We start from the raw sequence: 16,189 nt of genomic DNA on the forward strand, positions 1-16,189 counted from the left end.
GGCTGCCGCCCCTGGGTTGCTAGACAAGGTGCTGTTGAGGGACCAGATAGGGGAGGGGAAGTTATCCGATATCTACAAGGAGTTGATGGATTGGGAGGGGGCCCTGGTGGGGGACATAAAATTCAAGTGGGAGGAGGAGTTGGGAGGGGAGGTGGGGGCCGAGATGTGGGCAGAGGCCCTGCGGAGGGTGAATGCGTCACGTTGTTGTCATGATATGCAGACATGCAGATAACGATACACAGACAGGCACAGACAGGCAGCTAATGAACACAGAGAACAGGACATGATCAATGAGCAAGCAGGACACTCAGGGGTGGTATCTCACTATAAAAGGCACGAGGCACTCACACTCCGCCTCTTTCCACTGATGAACATCTACAGAGTGAGTCAGGGTTTATGTACAGTATCACACCTCCAGCACGTGGCTAAGAGCTAGTCTGGTTCAGTCAAACAGAGTAACCACGCTTAGGTTAGCAGAGAGTCAAATTCATAGATAACTGTGCTAACTGTGCTACTGATTCAATAAATCAGATTGAACTAACTTCAAGGTCTGGAGTATCTTTTGGTTAAAGCTGCATCCAGTTGCAGCTGTGTTATGCCAGAGTACATAACACATCAGTTGTGTGCGAGATTAAGCCTCATCCAGTTTAAAGTAATACATAGGGCGCATATGACGGTAGCAAGGATGAGTAGGTTCTTTGAGGGGGTGGAGGATAGGTGTGGACAGTGTGCGGGTGGCCCACAAATCACATCCACATGTTCTGGGCATGTCCAAGGTTAAATGGGTTCTGGCAGGGGTTCATGGGCGTAATGTCCAAGGTGTTGGGGTGGAGGTGGCGATTTTTGAGGTGTCGGAACACCCAGGAATCCGAGGGCGAGAGAGGTCGAAGTTCTGGCCTTTGCCTCCCTGATAGCCCAGAGACAGATTTTGCTTGTGTGGTGGGACTTGGAGCCGTTGGAAGTGGAGGTGTGGGTGGGCAATCTGGCGGAATTCCTGAGGCTGGAGAAGGTCAAATTAATCTTGAGGAGGTCAGTGGATGAGTTCACCCGGAGATGGAAGCCGTTTATTGATTTCTTTAAGGTTTGTGGGGTCAGTGGTGGTGGTGGGGGGGGGGGGGGGGGGGGTTGTTAGAGGAGAGAATGGGGAAGGCGGGAAGTGAGAAGGGGCAGTATTATATGAAAGTGCCTTGAATAAAATATTTATTTTTAAAAATTCTTTATCTTCATGCCTGAGAGTTGTAATGAACTGACTCTTCACTTTAAAATCTGTGCTCCTGGGCCCTTGTAGCTTCAAGTTAGATTTAAAAAATATTTGTTCAGGAGATGCGGGCATCACTAGCTAGTCCAACATTTATTGTCCATCCTTAATTGTCCTTGAGAAGGTTATGAACTGCCTTCTTGAACTGTTGCAGTCCATATGTTGTTGGGACACTCAAAGTGCTGTTAGCAAGGGAGTTCCAGAATTTTGACCCAATGACGGTGAAGGAATGGCGATAAAGTGCAAAGTCAGGATCATGCGTGACTTGATGGGGAACTTGCAGACATTGGTGTTCCCATGCATCTGCTGCTCTTGTTTTTCTAGGTGGTAGTAGTCGCAGGTTTAGAAAATGCAGTTGCCTGTTTGGATTTTTACTTCCTTAAGCCAGTGCTGAAGCCTGTCCAATTTCACTGATAAGACTGAGACTTCTGCCTCAGTGTCCAGTTTAAATTCTGTTTTGTATCCTTGGACTTCCAACTCTACAGACCAGAACTGTTTATTGGCATCTTTGATTTTTCCTAGGAAACCATCAGTATTGGAAAAGTGTACCTCCAATCCTGGGACCTCAGAATGGTTGGGAACATGTTCTGGTTTTCTTCCCTTCAATTGATCTGCAAAACTGTTTAAAATGTCCTGGTCCTGCCTGAGAAAACATTCATCTCTCGTTGCTGGGTAGGGGCTTTGCGGCAATGTTGTCTGTTGGTGCATCAGGAGCATTTGTAAGGGATCTCCCCATCCTCCAGTGGTTTTGGTGGGCATGGCTCCTGACTTTGGCCCTATATACTGGACAGACCCCTCCTGAGCCTTGATGGCTCCTCAAATTATACTCTGATTCTGCCATCATGACTCCACCTTTCTCGCGATCTGTTCAGCCTACTCTAAGGTCAAATCCTCTTTTGAGTCTAATAAATCCGACAGTGCATTGTTGAGCACGTTGACTATGATGCGGTCTCAACATCAACTCGTACTTTCGGACTTTGTAACTGCAGGTACCAGCCAACCGTCATAAATTATTAATAGAGGAACCTGGCCTTTGGTTGAATGTTGCTCTTTCTATTGCTGGATTCTTCTTAGAGCTAAAGTACTTATCAAGAACCTCCATAATCTCATAGAATGATGCAAAGGTCAATGCCTTGTTGTGCTATGGCCCCAAATGCAAATAAAAAGGATGGGCCTGATGTTTTCATTATAAACTCGAAGCAGTTATGTACCATTCGAACTGTCTCTTCCAAACCTCCCATTGTTGTCCTTGCTGCGGACCATCAATGTATGGGGAATTCTGTGGAAGAGGTCTTTGAATCATAGAATTACCACAGTGCTCCGAGTGGTGTAGCCAATGCTGCTGCTCCTGTCCAAGATACAACTGAATGAACTGCTCCCATGCTGCTGTGAAGGTTGGTAGCTGAGAGGGCATCCCCACCACTAGAAAAATGCCAGTGGGCCAAGGAAATCACCCTTAATAGGGTCTTTTAACTTGGTTGCCCACTTCAATTCGGTAGACAACTGATTCGTATTCAATCCCCAACTGCTGGTAAACCTCCTGATGCAGCTTTGTGCTTTTTTTCAGCCCACTTCCCGAGGCCAGTGAAATCCTACCCATGCACACTTCTACCATGATAGGCACATTCTCTAAATACTCCCCAAGGTTATCATTACCATACCCTTTCCTTCATGCAGAAGGAAACCACATACAAGATGAGGTAGTAAACGGTGACTGGAAAAATCAGAAGTTGCCTGTTTCTCCTGTCCCCACCCCGAGAGGACACATTGGACATGATAAGTTGGAGGCACATTATGGCCATGGCAAATGACATTGCTGAAGGACAGGCTATGAAGGGTTTCTTCAAAGTTATTTCTATCTAATATTACACCAGGAGTGTTAAACTAAAAGCCATGGGCCGGGGTTCTCCGATCTCGCGCCGGGTCGGAGAATCGCCGGTGAGGCTCGCGAATCTTGCCACGCCACTCCAACGCCGAGCTGCCTATTCTTCGGTGCGGTCGCCGCGCCGCCGGTCGGGGGCCGTTGAAAGCGGCTCCCCCGGCGATTCTCTGCGCTCGATGGGCCAAGTGCCCGCCAAATTCCACTGAGTCCCGCTGGCGGCCTACCCGGCGGAACCTCAGCATTCTGGCTGCGGGGGCCGTCCTGGTGGGGGGGCGGGGATAGCCGACTCTGAGGGCGAATATAGTGTCCTTTTAGCAGCTCTATTGCTGCATCAAAGTCTTCCGCTTCCTCGATGAGGGTGTAAATCTCCGGGCTCACCCTTGAGTGCAGGACGTGCAGTTTCTACTCTCCCGTGGGTGCGTTTTTGGCCGTCTCGTGATACCCTTTAAAGCACTCCAGCCAGTGCTTAAAGATTGTCGCTGAGTTCGCCGCATGGGGGTTAAGTTGCAGACACTCCGGCTTGATTCGGAGCTCCATCCTTTCTTCTTAAAAAAAAACCTAGCTTATTAAATTGATGCACGATCAATGACCAATAAAGCGAGGTTGTAGTCCAACTGTAGGCTTTAATAAGCTAGATGTTTCCCCCAGCAGCTCAGGTACAGAATGAGGGCTGCTGGGGCGGCGCAGGTTCTTATATCCCACCTATCAGGGCGGAGCTATCATACACTCTAATCAATAGAAAGCATACAGTTTCCACCAATGGTGCTTTAGCCTATCAGGTACCATAATACCTATAATACCACATGGACTTCACCTTACTATCACTTATTTTGAGAGTTCCCAGCTGGCAGACCAAACTTTAAACAATTGCTTGTGCATGAAGTCATGCCAAAAACACAGAGGGCGCAATTCTCCGGAAAGATTTCTAAGTTTGTTATCGAGCGGGAGTTGCCGACAGCTTCCCGGCGCTCGGCACAGCGAGGCCTGCAATGCAATTCAACGTCAATTGGTCCATTTAACGAGGCCTTACGGGCTTCTTGCCGCAAATGAAGGCTCGCCTGCTGATTCGCCAGAACCGAGCTCGGCAGCCCCCCGCTAACAATGTTGAGCAGCACTTAAGCTGCATTTGCTCAGCCAACCCCAGCCAGCTCACAACAATGGTGCAGAGGAGACCAGCCCCAAGATTCAGAGACGCTGATCTAGGGAGGCTCCTGGATGTGGTGGAGGCCAGGAGGGATGTCCTGTTACCCCAGCCACAAGGTAGCCAGTGCTGCCTGGGATGAAGTGGCAGCAGCTGTCAGCTTGGGGAGTATGACCAGGATGATTGGCCAGCTGTGTAGGAAGGTCAACGACCTACATCAGGCAGCACAAGTAAGTAGACACCAACGCCTCCCCCCCCCCCCCCCCCCCACCGCACAAGGGAGCACCCAACTCCATATGACCCCCAGCCCTCCCTCCCCCCTCAATCCCCCCAAAACCCACCTTCACACTTACTCTCCCACCACTTTAAACAATGCGTGTGGCTAACAATGCTCTCTCTGTGTCTCCTCAGGAAAAGCTCTCCCATAATTGTTGGGAGAGAGCCCACTCTGGCAGAGGTGTACCAGACACAAGAATTCTCACCTCCTTCGAGGAGCGGGCCCTGGAGGTGACTGAGGATAGATCGGTCAGCCACGCGGAGGCTGGCGGACACTTCCCGTACCGGCCTCCCCGAACAGGCGCCGGAATGTGGCGACTAGGGGCTTTTCACAGTAACTTCATTTGAAGCCTACTTGTGACAGTAAGTGATTTTCATTTCAGAGGTGAGGAACAATCGCGCTCCAGGGGAACTGTCAAACTTGAGTTGTTATTGCCTTACTGACTGACTGACTCATCCCTCCCACTGACCACGCCCATTCTCCTGCAGGTCCTCCATCCAGGGCAGTACCCTCTCCTGACTCCGAGGTGAACACCTCGGAGGAGAGCTACGAGGATGCAACCGTGGTCGCGGCACAGCTGTCATCCCACAGATTCACGCACCTTGTGGGACATGTTAGTGAACAGGCTTCGGGGGTACAATCTGGTGAGCACCACACCGCTGATGATGCACATCAGGTGGAGGCAGGAACCCCCAGGCAAGACGTCTGCTGGATCCCAAAACCCAGCTGGGTCCCCGCCTGATGCTGAGCCTATGGAATAGAGTTGCCCGGAACTGATGGAGACGATAGGGACAAATCTGGGTGTTCAGAAGGAGATGTCAGCATCACTCCAGCAGATCCAAAGGTGCTTGGAGGAGTCCCAGAGGTTAGGTGGGCAGGAGATAGTGCCAGCAATTAGTAGCACTGAGGCCAACACTGTTCGGGTGGCGACCGCAGTGAAGAGCCTGGTGCACGACTTCGGCACCATTAGTGAAGGTTTCCAAGGCATCGCGCAGTCGGTGACAGCCATGGTTGAGGGTCTCGGCAGGATGTCTGACTCGCTGGGGAATGTCACACAGCACCAGGCCGACCTTGGTGAGGTTCTGCGGGTCATGTCCCGCTCTCAGATGGGCATGGCCGAGGCGCTGCAGAGCTTGTCCCAGTCGCAGGTGTTATGGGCCAGGGCTTAGAAACTCCAAAGTGCATTATGAAGTTCACCTGACCTATAACCTTTATGTTGAATTAGTCTAGGATGAGCACAAAAGCCTTCACTGCAGGTGTGATTCAGCAGATTTCCTAGACACTTTAATCAATTTAAGGTTTATTCTAAGACTGTAGTTAACATATATAAATATAAACACAGTAAGAATTTTACCAATTACAAACATACAGCTACTGTACTCTATATATAACACTTAATGAATTCCCCTGAGCTGTTCCAATTCAATAACAAAATCCAATTAAACCAAAAACCCTTTTCAAAGGTGTGGCCCAGCACACTATTCTCATTTGAATGGGACTGGTCCTTTTCCTGAAATTCCCATCCAGGTCCAAACAGCAGATTCAAACTCCTTCCAGAAAACAACTACATCTTTAAAGTTATCAAGGCAGTTAGCCACAACCAATGTGCTTTTTACCGGAACAGCTTTTAACAAATGAAAATAGAGAAAAACACTTCTTTCTCCTTCTGCAGTCCAAAGCAGTCAAACTGAAACTGAAACCTAAAAAAACACTCTCATCTGACAGCCACAGCCCAATGAGCTACAAGTCACATGATAAGAGACTAAACCTTACTTAAAAGGACACACACATGACACATGTGGGCATGTCTGAGGCGCTGCAGAGAATGTCCCTGTCACTGAGGAGCATCGCCAAGGGCGTCGCCACAATGGTGCGGATCATGGGGAACTGCCAGGGCTGGCATAGCCAGATGATGCAGGGGCAGCCTGGGCTAGAACCAGCTGCCCCTCTGTCCCAAGATGGACCCTAGGGCCATAAAGGCACTGATTGGGAGCAGGGGGTGCCAAGTGCCAAGCCGGATACGTCCCATAGAGTGGCAACGGTGGGCACCAGCTCCCCAAGGTTCCACCCCTCTGATGAGGTCACGTGCCGTAGTCAGCACACGGGACAGGGTGGCACGGCTGTGCATGTGCCGGCAAGTGGGCCAGGGCCCTCAGGTGCCAGAGCACCCAGAGGATGCCCGCCAGGCGCATCAAAGGCCACTGCACAAGCTAAGCAGCTGGCTGACTCCACCTCTGATGTGCATCCTGGGGAAACACTAAGACGTAGTGGTAGAACTAAACATGTTGAGGACCACTGAGGGCATCAGGGTAGGGGGGAGGGGTTGGGAGGGGTAGGTGAGAGGTGGGGGTAGGGGGGTAGCACCATCAGGAGTGGGGTTTGTACAGTACATTAACACCTTTTCGCAAAACCATTATGAGGCCTCTGTCAATTCCTTCGGCAGTGCGGGCTGACCCCCGGACCCTTTGCCCATCTCTAGCGCACGACCCCCCATGGCAACCCACCCCTGCGAAGGGTCCCTCACCCCACACCAAGCACTGGGATGGCAAGCCCAGTGCCCCAGGGTTCTTTGCCTGTGAGCAAAGGTGACTACTCACCTCCTCGGCTCCCCACAGAAGCCCTTTTGCCAGGTTCACATTTTTCAAAAGGAGTACTGTTGGTGCCAGTATGAACAAGTGCTCGGGAGGCCGCTGAATGGTGGGAGGCTGTTAGATATGGGGTCGATCTCATTAATTGTATGGAAATAGGCCTTAAGTGGTGATAATTAGTTTCTCGCCTAACATCAGTAGTGGGGAAAATTCTTGAATCCATTGTCAAGGACTTTATAGCGGCACATTTCGAAAGCAGTGGCAGGAGCAGTCAGAGTCAGCATGGATTTGAAGGGGAAATCATGCTTCACAAATCTGTTGGAATTCTTTGAAGATGTAACCAGTATAGTTGACACGGAGGAGCCCGTCGATGTGGTATATTTGGACTTTCAGAAGGCGTTTGACAAAGTCCCGCATAAGAGATTATTGTCCAAATTAATGCGCATGGGATTGGGGGAAGTGTCTTGAGATAAATAGAAAACTGGTTGGCAGGGAAGAAACAAAGAGTAGAAATTAATGGGTCCTTTTCAAATTGGCAGGCAGTAACTAGTGGGGTGCCACAGGGATCGGTGCTGGGATGTCAGCTATTCACAATATATATTAATGATTTGGATCAGGGAACAAAGTGTAACATCTCAAAGTTTGCAGATGAACCAAGTTGGGTGGGAAGGTGAACTGTGACAAAGATGCAGAGATCCTACAGCATGATCTGGACAGGTTGGGCGAGTGGGCAAGTCAATGGCAGATGCAGTATAATTTGGATAAATGTGAGGTTATTCACTTTGGAAGCAAAAACAGGAAGGCAGATTGCTACCTGAATGGTTGTAAATTGGGAGAGGGGTGTGTGCAGCGAGACATGGGTGTCCTTGTGCACTAGTCGCTGAAGGTAAGCATGCAGATGCAGCAGGCAGTAAAGAAGGCTAATGGTATGTTGGCCTTCATTGTGAGAGGTTTTGAGTACAGAAGCAAGGATGTGTTGCTGCAATTGTACAGGTCCTTGGTGAGGCCACACATAGAATATTGTGTGCAGTGTTGGTCCCCTTTTCTGAGGAAGGATGTTCTTGCTCTCGAGGGAGTGCAGTGAAGTTTTACCAGACTGATTCCAGGGATGGCAGGACTGCCATATGAGGAGAGATTGACGAGGTTAGTATTGTTCTCGCTGGAGTTCAGAAGAATGAGGGGTGATCTCATAGAGACTTATCAAATTCTAACAGGACTAGACAAGGTTGATGCAAGGAGGATGTTCCCAATGGTGGGTGTATCCAGAACCAGGGGTCACAGTCTGAGGATTCATTTCGGACAGAGATGAGACATTTCTTTACCCAAAGAGTGGTGAGCCTGTGGAATTCATTACCACAGGAAGTAGTTGATGCGAAAACATTGAATATATTCAAGAGGTGGCTAGATATAGCACTTGGGGAGAATGGGTTCAAAGGATACGGGGAGAAAGCAGGATTAGGCTATTGAGTTGGATGATCAACCATGACCGTGATAAATGGCGGAAAAGGCTCGAAGTGCCAAAAGGCTTCCTCCTGCTCCTATCTTCTCTGTATCTATGTATACTACGGCGTGATCCCGATTTCGCTTAGGGGAGTGGGCCGGTTGCATCGCAAACTGCTTGACGGCTGGCGCGGAACTGATTTTTGGCCTCTCCCGCTATTCACCGGTCTCGTTGCGCTTGAGCGAGAGCGCAACGAGGCCGGAGAATCGCACCCTGAGTCTTTAATATCTGTGTTTTTGGCCTTTTTGATAAACATAGGAGATGGATTTCCCCACTAGTTTGCTGTCCTACATAGTGGTAGATGTGGGCAGTGTGGTAAGACCTTCTCCCTTATTTGTTGTCTCCCCTGCTATGTGGTAGCTTCTCCAAGTGGTGAAAGTAGGTTAATATGTGCCATGACAAGAATTCTGATCCTTGTCAAGTATGAGCCAGCTAACCATGGTGTGCATTGTATGCTTTTGATAGGAAGTCGTCATGATGGAGAATTAATTGTTTATGAAGTAGAAAAGCACAGTAAAGTCTTCTCTGCTAACTTATGGATAGCAGTGGGAGGCAGGGAGATGAAAGATTGATGATTCTGGGACAAAGATAGAGTTCGGCCGTGATATAGGAGATGTGAAGGGGTGTCTTAACTTTGCATTCCTGGTGAGATAATGAAATTTCTTTGTGACTGTAATCAAATTTTGGAAATAATGTTGCACAAATTATGCCACTTCTGCCAAACCTGGCAAAACTAGACATGGCACCTACTAACCATGAACAGCAAAATTCTTCTCCTGACTTTGCTCCACCAGCCTATCCACGGATAAATTAAAAACCCTCAGGGCCCACTGGAATTGTTTAACCCAAAAACATTTTCCAAGAACTGCACTTTCTTGCTTTGGCCATTTCATTTGCTACAGATTCTTAAGAACCTGCAACAGTTCTAAATTTCTCGCATCCAAACTGGCAAACTGCATATTTCATGCTGACAGCTTGCAACACCCATGCAAATAAGTAGTAACCTGGAAATTTCTCCAGGCAGCCATTCTCACCCCAACTATCTCCTGTCAATGGGCAGCCAAAACCAACCCAATGTAACAAACCCAATCAGAGTCGAAAAAGATGCAGCTGTTGCTTTAAAGGGTAAGGAGCAATTTCACAAGAAAGGTAGGTGGATCCTTTACCGTGAGTATTGCATCTTAAAGATTAACTTTGTTTTATTGCACATTCTGGCTGCAGATTAAGCAGTTGCTCTCTTACCCCCTTTGACTCAAATTAATGACTTTCAAATGTGTGCCATATTTGCTTTTGATCCACTTGATTCCCTGGAGTTGAGGATCAATCAAGAGTGGCCATCGTTCACAGTTGGAAAAAATAGTGGCATTTTCTGTGGACGTTTTATCACTGGGCAACCCTTCATTGTTCCAGGCTGCAATTGTTGCATCATCTGTGAGCAAGGCAACAGCATCCAAACCTTCGGTCATTGGAATTGGAACCTAGGTCAAGAAGTTAATTAAGTTAATGCATTTTAAATTATTTCTTGCTAGAACATTTGCTATAGGAAAGCCAAACTTATTTGGCTTTATTGCTTATTTTTGCCAGATTTTAAACTAGCAAAAGTAAAAATCAAACGAACACATGGACAACTTATCTAGAATTTTCCACATTAAGCAAGGTTAATATTTTCTTCTACATAAACTTTGCAATATTTGTGGAATGATTGAATCATAGAATTTACAGTGCAGAAGGAGACCATTTGGCCCATCGAGTCTGCACCGGCTCTTTGAAAGAGAACCATACCCAAGCCCACACCTCCACCCTATCCCCATAACCCCACCCAACACTAAGGGCAATTTTGCATGGCCAATCCACCTAACCTGCACATCTTTGGACTGTGGGAGGAAACCGGAGCACCCAGAGGAAACCCACGCACACACAGGGAGAACGTGCAGACTCCGCACAAACAGTGACCCAAGCTGGGAATCGAACCTAGGACCCTGGAGCTGTGAAGCAATTGTGCTAACCACTATGCTACCATGCTGCCCTAGGCTTTCAAACATAATTTTAAAATCTCATCTCTATCACGATAAAGAAAGTCTTATTATTTACTGTGATCCAAAATACTTCTGTTGGAACTACAATTTTTGTCTGGATGGGTAATGTAATTGTACCATTTGTCCGCTTACACCATTTTTACTTTTGTCCAATATGCAAATGTCTTATGGTTTCAAGTTAAATTAGTGGATACTGTTCTTGGAATAAGAAGGGATGGCACGGCGGCACAGTGGTTAATACGGCTGCCTCACAGCTCCAGGGACCTGGGTTCAATTCCGGCCTCGGATGACTGTCTGTGTGGAGTTTGCACATTCTCCCTGTGTCTGCCTGGGTTTCCTCCGGGAGCTCCGGTTTCCTCCCACAGTCCAAAGATGTGCAGGTTAGGTGGATTGGCCATGCTAAATTGCCCCTTAGTGTGAAAACATTTAGTTGGGGTTACTGGGTGATGGGTTGGGGGGTAGAAGGGTGGGCTTAAGTAGGGTGCTCTTTCCAGGGGCTAGTGCAGACTCGGGCTGAATGGCCTCCTTCTGCACTGTAAATTCTATGATTCTATGAGAAGGGAGCTATCCTGGATTTTACAAGCGTTCAGTAGAGTTGGAAGGTCTTTGAGCGGAAAGCCAGCTCTCTCTCTCTCTCAGGGTGTATAGTTGTAGTCACTCATGGTCTGCGACACAATGTAGAAATGGAGCACAAACAGCAGACAGGGAAAGTTGTGTGCAGAGGCAAGAGGAGAAAGGAACTTGATAGGAGGCCCCACTCACCAAGGATCTTCTGCTATCTCCATCTCAGTCAGGAGCATTGTCTGAGGCGGCTACAAATCACTAAGGAGATGGTCTCTGAACTGTATTATGCTTTACAACCTGACCTGCAGTTGCAGAGCAAGGTGCATGGTGCTGCCTGTGGCTGTCAAGATCACCATGGCCCTCAATTTATATATCTCAAACTCCTTCCAGGCTGGAGCTGGCAACATCACCAACATCATCTCACAGTTCAGCATGCATCAATTCACTGGGCAAGTGACAGAGACGATAGAAGGAAAGGGGACTTCATCGTCTTCTTTAAACAGAAAGGAGAGAGTGGGCATGTGGCTTTGTCAGGGTAGCAGAATTTCCAATGCTGCAGGAAGCCATCGACTGCCTACTCTAAGAATCCCTACAGTACAGAAGGAGGTCATTTGGTGAGTCTGCACTGACCCTCTGAAAGAGCACCCTACCTAGACCAACTCTCCCAGCCTATCCCTGTAACCCCACCTAACTTGCACATCCCTGGATACTAAGGGGCAATTTTTTTTAAATCATGGCCAATCCAACTGACCTGCACATCTTTGAACTTGATTTTGCAAGTGATGCATCCCAACAGGGGGATGGATTGGAACTGCAAGGAATCAATCCCTTAAAGTATAGTTGGTAGGTGACCATGAAAAACGTTGACATGAGTTGGTTGATGCCTGCTATCCTGGCAGCAGCCAGCTGTATCAAGCATATTTGCGCAACAACGGCAAACCAGAAGGTGTTTGTTTAGTGAAAAGGGCTACCAAACATGGCTGATGACACCCCTCCATCAGCAAACCACTTATGGACAGTGTGCACACAATTATAGTTATCCTGTTATTAGAACACCATAGAGCAAACCATTGGCATTCTCAAACAACCAAAAAGATCTGAAGAGTGCTCAGTGTTTGTGGGTGTAATGCTCAAGGACTAGAAGAGGAATACAATTGATAAGAAAAGGAGGAAGTTCTCCCAGTGAGCCAGAGAAACCACAGCCAGCGTGAGACAGCAAAGGGTGAGTTTGGGAATTTGAAGCTAGGTGGGAATTCAAAGCTGGGTGGGGAGGAGGTGCTTTTTAACCCTGGTAAGTGACTGGTAAGTAGTTTTTCTTTTCATTGTCCAATTTATTTATGTATTTTTTCTTTCGTTTTTTGGAATTATAGTTGTATAAGTTAACCTAAGATTTAAGACATGGCAGGAGATCCCAGACCCGTGTCATGCTCCTCGTGTGCGATGTGGGAGCTCAGGGACACGTCCACTGTCCCTGGCTTCTTCACGTGCAAGATGTATGTCCAGTTGCAGCTCCTGTTAGATCACTTGACGGCTCTGGAGCTGCGGATGGACTCACCTTGGTGCATCCGCGATGCTGAGGATGTCGTGGATAGCACGTTTAGCAAGTTGGTCACGCCGCAGGTGAAGATTACTGAGGGAGATAGAAAATGGGTGACCAAAAGACAGAGCAAGAGTAGGAAGGCAGTGCAGGTGTTCCCTGCGGTCATCTCCCTGCAAAACAGATATACTGCTTTGGATACTGTTGAGGGAGATGGCTCACCAGGGGAAGGCAGCAGCAGCCAGGTTCATGGCACCGTGGCTGGCTCTGCTGCGCAGCAGGGCAGGAAGAAGAATGGCAGGGCTATAGTGATAGGGGACTCAATCGTAAGGGGAATAGAAGGTGGTTCTGCGGACGCAATGAGACTCCAGGATGGTATGTTGCCTCCCTGGTGCAAGGGTCAAGGATGTCTCGGAGGTGCTGCAGGACATGCTGGGGGGGGGGGGGGGGGGGGGGGGTGGAGGGTGAACAGCCAGCTGTCGTGGTGCACATTAATATAGGTAACAAACGGGACGAGGTCCTACAAGCTGAATTCAGGGAGTTAGGAGTTAAACTAAAAAGTAGGGCCTCAAACGTAGTAATCTCAGGATTGCTACCAGTGCCACGAGCTAGTCAGAATAGGAATGTCAGGATAGATAGGGTGAATGCATGGCTCGAGAGACGGTGCAAGCGGGATGGGGCATTGGGACCGGTTCTGGGGGAGGTGGGACCAGTACAAACCGGACGGCCTGCACCTGGGCAGGACTGGAACCGATGTCCTGGGGGGGGTGTTTGCTAGAGCTGTTGGGGAGGGTTTAAACTAATGTGGCAGGGAGATGGGAACCGATGCAGGAAGTCGGAACGTAGTAGAACAGGGACAGAAACAAAAGGCAGTAAGGGGGAAACTGTAAGGCAGAGAAGCCACAGTCAAAAATCAAAAAGGGTAACAATACAAGGTACAGTGACTGAGGGGAGCTCAGTGACTAGTCCCAGTAATACTAAAAGGAATAAAACGGGAAGTAAAAACATAAATGGTAAGCGACGCGGCAGGTTATTACATGAAGATATGGGTTCAACGACAAGGAAAATTAGGAGAAAAGTTAACAGGAAATATAACTTAGGAGAGGTTACTGATCAAGGTGTTAAGATTCAAAACAGAGGTATAAAAGCCAACATAAGTGTACTTTACCTGAATGTAGTATTCGGAATAAGGTAAATGAGTTGATGGCGCAAATCATCGTGAATGACTATGATTTAATTGCCATTACTGCAACATGGTTAAAGGATGGTCACGACTGGGACTTAAATATCTGAGGGTATCAAACTATTCGGAAGGACAGAGTGGATGGTCAGGGAGGTGGTGTAGCTCTGTTATTTAAGGATGACATCCAGTCAATAGTAAGGGATGATATCGGAGGATAAGGTTGAATCCATTTGGGTGGAAATCAGGAATAGTAAGGTGAAAAAGTCACTGATTGGAGTAGTCTATAGGCCACCAAATAGTAACATTATGGTGGGGCAGGCAATAAACAAAGAAATAACTGATGCATGTAGAAATGGTACAGCAGTTATCATGGGGGATTTTAATCTACATGTCGATTGGTTTAACCAGGTCGGCCAAGGCAGCCTTGAGGAGGAGTTTATAGAATGTATCCGCGATAGTTTCCTAGAACAATATGTAATGGAACCTACGAGGGAACAAGCGGTCCTAGATCTGGTCCTGTGCAATGAGACAGGATTGATTAATGATCTCATAGATAGGGATCCCCTCGGAAGGAGCCAATATGGTGGAATTTAAAATACAGATGGAGGGTGAGAAGGTAAAATCAAACACTAGTGTTTTGTGCTTAAACAAAGGAGCTTACAATGGGATGAGAGAATAACTAGCTAAGGTAGACTGGGAGCAAAGACTTTATGGTGAAACAGTTGAGGAACAGTGGAGAACCTTCCAAGCGATTCTTCACAGTGCTCAGCAAAGGTTTATACCAACAAAAAGGAAGGAAGGTAGAAAGAGGGAAAATCGACCGTGGATATCTAAGGAAATAAGGGAGAGTATCAAATTGAAGGAAAAAGCATACAAAGTGGCAAAGATTAGTGAAAGACTAGAGGACTGGGAAATCTTTAGGGGGCAACAGAAAGCTGCTAAAAAAAAGCTATAAAGAAGAGTAAGATAGATTATGAGAGTAAACGTGCTCAGAATATAAAAACAGATAGTAAAAGTTTCTACAAATATATAAAACAAAAAAGAGTGGCTAAGGTAAATATTGGTCCTTTAGAGGATGAGAAGGGAGATTTAATAATGGGAGATGAAGAAATGGCTGAGGAACTGAACAGGATTTTTGGGTCGGTCTTCACAGTGGAAGACACAAATAACAAGCCAGTGACTGATAGAAATGAGGCTATGACAGGAGAGGACCTTGATATGATTGTTATCACTAAGGAGGTAGTGGTGGGCAAGCTAATGGGGCTAAAGGTAGACAAGTCTCCTGGCCCTGATGGAATGCATCCCAGAGTGCTAAAAGAGATGGCTAGGGAAATTGCAAATGCACGAGTGATAATTTACCAAAATTCACTAGACTCTGGGGTGGTCCCGGTGGATTGGAAATTAGCAAACGTGACACCACTGTTTAAAAAAGGAGGTAGGCAGAAAGCGGGTAATATATAGGCCACTGAGCTTACCTTTGGTAATAGGGAAGATGCTGGAATCTATCATCAAGGAAGAAATAGCGAGGCATCTGGATGGAAATTGTCCCATTGGGCAGACGCAGCATGGGTTTATGAAGGGCAGGTCGTGCCTAACTAATTTAGTGGAATTTTTTGAGGACATTACCAGTGCGGTAGATAACGGGCAGCCAATGGATGTGGTATATCTGGATTTCCAGAAAGCCTTTGACAAGGTGCCACACAAAAGGTTGCTGCATAAGATAAAGATGCATGGCATTAAGGGTAAAGTAGTAGCATGGATAGAGGATTGGTTAATTAATAGAAAGCAAAGAGTGGGGATTAATGGGTGTTTCTCTAGTTGGCAATCAGTAGCTAGTGGTGTCCCTCAGGGATCAATGTTGGGCCCACAATTGTTCACAATTTACAAAGATGATTTGGAATTAGGGACCAAGGGCAATGTGTCCAAGTTTGCAGACGACACTAAGATGAGAGGTAAAGCAAAAAATGCCGAGGATACTGGAAGTCTACAGAGGGATTTGGATAGGTTAAGTGAATGGGCTAGGGTCTGGCAGATGGAATATAATGTTGACAAATGTGAGGTTATCCATTTTGGAAGGAATAACAGCAAAAGGGATTATTATTTAAATGATAAAATATTAAAACATGCTGCTGTGCAGAGAGACCTGGGTGTGCTAGTGCATGAGTCGCAAAAAGTTGGTTTACAGGTGCAACAGGTGATTAAGAAGGAAAATGGAATTTTGT

The 16,189-nt window shown here is 47.3% G+C and overlaps 1 protein-coding gene across 1 annotated transcript in view; it reads right to left on the reverse strand.

The window, feature by feature from the left end:
* dnah9l (dynein, axonemal, heavy polypeptide 9 like) overlaps nucleotides 1–16,189 on the reverse strand; it is a 1,249,478-nt gene that overhangs the window by 209,715 nt on the left and 1,023,574 nt on the right. The window contains exon 62 of the mRNA XM_072476205.1: nucleotides 9,890–10,125. Coding sequence (XP_072332306.1) covers nucleotides 9,890–10,125 — 236 coding nt within the window. The remainder of the gene's footprint in view (nucleotides 1–9,889; nucleotides 10,126–16,189) is intronic.

This window comes from Scyliorhinus torazame, chromosome 2, assembly GCF_047496885.1.
Source record: "Scyliorhinus torazame isolate Kashiwa2021f chromosome 2, sScyTor2.1, whole genome shotgun sequence".
Classification (NCBI taxonomy): Eukaryota; Metazoa; Chordata; class Chondrichthyes; order Carcharhiniformes; family Scyliorhinidae; genus Scyliorhinus; species Scyliorhinus torazame.